The sequence below is a fragment of the Nylanderia fulva genome, unplaced genomic scaffold, assembly GCF_048542155.1.
Source record: "Nylanderia fulva isolate GAGA-0341 unplaced genomic scaffold, ASM4854215v1 Scaffold299, whole genome shotgun sequence".
Classification (NCBI taxonomy): domain Eukaryota; kingdom Metazoa; phylum Arthropoda; class Insecta; order Hymenoptera; family Formicidae; genus Nylanderia; species Nylanderia fulva.
Genome location: NW_028190367.1, coordinates 90,509 through 94,834, shown reverse-complemented (window position 1 = coordinate 94,834; position 4,326 = coordinate 90,509). Strand labels below are relative to the sequence as shown.

At 34.7% G+C, this 4,326-nt stretch overlaps 1 protein-coding gene across 1 annotated transcript; it reads left to right on the top strand.

Moving 5' to 3' along the window:
* Window positions 1–846: 846 nt before the first annotated feature.
* LOC146722602 (uncharacterized) lies at window positions 847–2,088 on the top strand. The gene is made up of 3 exons (XM_085484160.1): window positions 847–889; window positions 1,570–1,847; window positions 1,930–2,088. The coding sequence occupies exons 2-3, from the start codon at window positions 1,665–1,667 to the stop codon at window positions 2,086–2,088; spliced, it is 342 nt and encodes a 113-aa protein (XP_085340286.1). The 5' UTR covers window positions 847–889; window positions 1,570–1,664.
* Window positions 2,089–4,326: the final 2,238 nt, after the last annotated feature.

Here is a 4,326-nt window from a genome sequence, read left to right as displayed (position 1 = left end):
AACACTTTCAAGTTCCCGCTATTCCCTCAGCTCACCGTTACTATACTAAAAAAGGATTCAGCACAGGCGCGAAAAGGATTTACAGATTAATTATGAGATAAACAATTTACGACTCGTAGGCTTCGCGCCGTATACAGCATGCCCGCTTGTTCTGTTTTATCCGCGGACGTATTCATCGATATTATTGACACGCGTATTTCTTGACCGATCGGACCCCGACGGGATAGGCAACCTGTCATACTGCCGTGTATTCAAGTGCAACACCCTGTACATGATGCTTGGTCTACTTAATGTACGATTGTTCAATGAAAGTGTTCTCACAATATACGTTTCTCATATATAATTAATAAAGTTCTGTCTAATTTATTTTTAAATAGCTTGAGATAGCGATTCACAAATTTTTACCGAACCACAAAATTTAGGGGTGCGTTCCGTTTCACTCAATGCGCGCATTGATAGCGCACAGAATTCCCTATATCCCCACCACTTCTCGCGCATCAACGTGCATCAGCTACCGCAGCTCGGGCGTGAAGCGTTTGATGCGGAGTTGATGCATCAACAGAAAAGGCGCCTTTTTTATTCAAGTGTGCACAATGGCATTGGTCGAAGTCCCAGTCATTGATGAAAATAATGAAGTTTTTACTCTTATACTGGATCAAGAAACTGCTGCAAAGGCAAATCAAGGTATTAAATTATGTACAATCAGTATATACTTATAAAATATAATTCTATAACCTAAAAGTAATGAAAGTATATAATTTTACAGATCCACAGTTTTTGCAAGATATCTTTATTAAATGGAAAGAAAATAAATGTAATACTGAGGGACTTAATAATGAAAATAAAGATGTATTGTGTGTGCCTGAAATTAACACCACTGAAGAACCTGGTAATTTTTATAATTTAACATTTTGTTAAACAGTAATAAGTAATATTAGGCTCCCAATTATCAGAAATATAGAAAAATAAATGAGCTCTTGAGCCAATCGCTGTTATTGTAGCGTGTTTAATTAATCTTTATTTAAAAGAACACCGTAAAACGTTTCAGCCCTGATTGGGCCCTCTTCGGTTACATTAATTAATATTGTCATGCTTTGTAAATTTTAAATAATTATGTCCTGTACGCCATATGTATATATTATAATTTATCGATCCTTTGTTTGATCATTGTTATTTCAATGCCTTGCTGTTCATCTGACGCTCAGAGACCTTCTGTTTCTGTTGGATGGCATCCAAAGGAGACACGACAGAAACAGAACGTCTCTGAGCGTCAGATGAACAGCAAGGCATTGAAATAACAATGATCAAACAAAGAATCGATAAATTATATACATATGGCGTACAGGACATAATTATTTAAAATTTACAAAGCATGACAATATTAATTAATGTAACTGAAGAGGGCCCAATCAGGGCTGAAACGTTTTACGGTGTTCTTTTAAATAAAGATTAATTAAACACGCTACAATAACAGCGATTGGCTCAAGAGCTCATTTATTTTCCTATAATTTTGTTAAACAGTATAGATTTTGTAATAAAATTTACTTTATGACTTGAATAAAATTTTAGATGAATCCAATTCAAAATCTTTTGTGTGGCCTGACGCTGCAGTACTTTTGCTTGTTGAATTATATAGAGAAAGAGAGCAAGAATTTAATACCGGCATGAAAAGACACAATATCATTTGGGGAGAGATTGCTGCCCAAATAAAAGAAACTGACAAAAAGTATATAGTTACTGGTCTTCAATGCTCAACAAAATTTGCTGGCCTCAAACGGACATATAAAAATATATATGAGCAGAATAAAAAAAGTGGTAACTCCCACAGTAGTTGGGCTTTTTATTCAGTAAGTATATGCATATGTGTTTGCAAGTATAATAATATAATATTGAATGTATAGACTTACAAAACTGATTTTGTATTTGTAGGTAATGGATTCATTACTTGGTGAAAAGGCATATATACAACCTCCAGCTGAAGCGTCCAGCGAAGGTCCATCACAACCGATACTATCTACATCAGGATCTTTATCTCCAGCGAGTTTCTCAGAGGATTTACAAAGTAATAACATAATTAATAAATCATAGTTGCTTTGGCGACAGAACCAAAATGATTCACAATCAGATTAAAATAATCCGTGCGTGTCAATCCGTGATTGAAATCTGAAATTTCATTGATTGTTATAATGAAATTTCAGATTTGACCAATCACAGTACATGGATTATTTTAATCTAGATCATTTTGATTCTGTCGCCAAAGCAGCCCACGACTGAAGGCATTTTCAGTGTTATGCATGGTCTACAATAACAGCAAGAGTACAGAGTACAAGAATAAGCAGTAAGAAGTACGAAATGGGATTTGTTCATTTCGTTACTCCCGACGAAATGAGCGAATCCCACTTCGTACTGCTTACTGCTTTACTCTTGTACTCGTACTCTTACTACCATTGTAGACCCCGCATTATACATAATCTTGTAAACATTTGTATTAATATTGCAGGTGCGCCTAAAAAAAGACGAGTTGAGAATATTCTAGAAAATTATATTGATAATATAAAGCAAGAAAGGGAGACTACAAAAAAAGAGCGAGATGAAGAAAGAAAGAAAAAAGAAGAAATTAGAGAAGCAAAATATGAAGAAAAGAAGAGAGAGCGTGAAAAAATGCATCAAGATAACATGGAGGTACAGAAATCACTACTTGCCGTCCTGCAGAATTTTGCAAATAAAAAGTAAGTTAATCGAAACGATTAACGTTAGTGCAATACACTGTGATATTAAGGGTGCAATTTAATCAGCAGAATGATTAAATTTTTTTCCATTATATATAAGAAATACGCAAACCAACCTGGGCGAGGCTGGATTAAGATGCGCGAAAAATGTGCCTGATAGAGTCATATTTAAATGCACAGGGTATTACTTATTAATTCTCGCCCACTAAATAGATAGCGTTATTTCTTATCAAAAATAAGTTGAAAAGTCCTGAATAATTTTAAATAAAATAATAATTTGAATAATTTTTAATAATTTTATAAACCCGGCGCTGTTTGATCGTACTTTACTCAATAATTACTAGTTCATTAAGGGTAAAAATTCTTTAGGACTTTTCAACTTATTTTTGGTAAGGAATAACGCTATGTACTTAGTGGACGAGAATTGTACTCTTTTGAGAAGACTGAAATAAAAAGTTATTAAATTCGTTATATTACCACGGTGATTTTTTAGTTATAAGCTTATTAGTTTAATAGTTTATAGTTTATTAGTTTAATTATTGGGTCTGTTTTTTGTTCCTGAACTGCTGCACTAGTTCAGAGGTTGTCTTTTGCTCGACACTGATAAGAAAAGCACAACCTCTAAACTAGTGCAGCAGTTCAGGAACAAAAAACAGACCCATTACCTCGTATGTCCACCGAAAGAACCAAAGATAAGATCTCTCCCATGCACGCGCGCGCGTGCACAGAGAGGGAGAGAGAGCATACTACAGTTTTTATGTGTTAAATTGTACGAAATATGTTATTATTTTAACGGGTGCATCCCGATTTCAGATGTACAATTCTAAAAAAGAATAAAAAGTATTTTTATACTTATATATTTTTTATTAATAATTATAATCTCATTCGTAGCGCATTCATAATTGTTAATCGTTTCTGTTTTCCTAATTCTGCATCGTGGTGTGTATTAACAAGGTTGTCTTCATCAAGATTTAATTGTATACCCATGGGCATTTCATCATTTTGTAAAATGCAAATATTGTGTAACACACAGCATGCTAGGATAAATTCTGGAACTTTTTTTATGTCTGTTAATGGCAAACAGTCTAAAAGTATCCTAAAACGCATTTTTAGAGACCCTATAGCACGCTCAATTGCCATTCTCGTGGACGACAAACAATAATTAAAGTTTTTTTGCCGATCTGTCAAATATCCATTATTTCGAAAAGGCACCATTATGTGAGGTTGAATGGGGTATGCAGCATCTCCGATGATATGTGAATCATTGGGGAAATATTCTTCGGGCAATCGAACAAACCGGGCTACTGGCGAGTTTCGAAAAACTCGAGAGTCGTGGACTGATCCAACTTGTCCAGCATATACATGTGTAAAACGACCAAGAGAATCACATATTACTTGCACGTTAATGGAATGGAAACCTTTTCGATTAATATACAATTGAGCATCTTTAGGAGGAGCTCGGATTTTAATATGAGTCCCATCAATCGCTCCGATAACATTTGGGAAGCCGCATGATCGTTTAAATCGTTCCATTACACTAACGGCAATCTCATCTCTCGGCCATTTAATAAATTGAGGTGCAACACAATGGAGAGCA

Coding starts and splice junctions, on each gene's coding strand:
- LOC146722602 (XM_085484160.1), top strand. CDS start 1,665: ATGAAAAGACACAATATCATTTGGGGAGAGATTGCTGCCCAAATAAAA. Junction 1,848..1,929: donor GTAGTTGGGCTTTTTATTCA/GTAAGTATATGC, acceptor TTGTATTTGTAG/GTAATGGATTCATTACTTGG.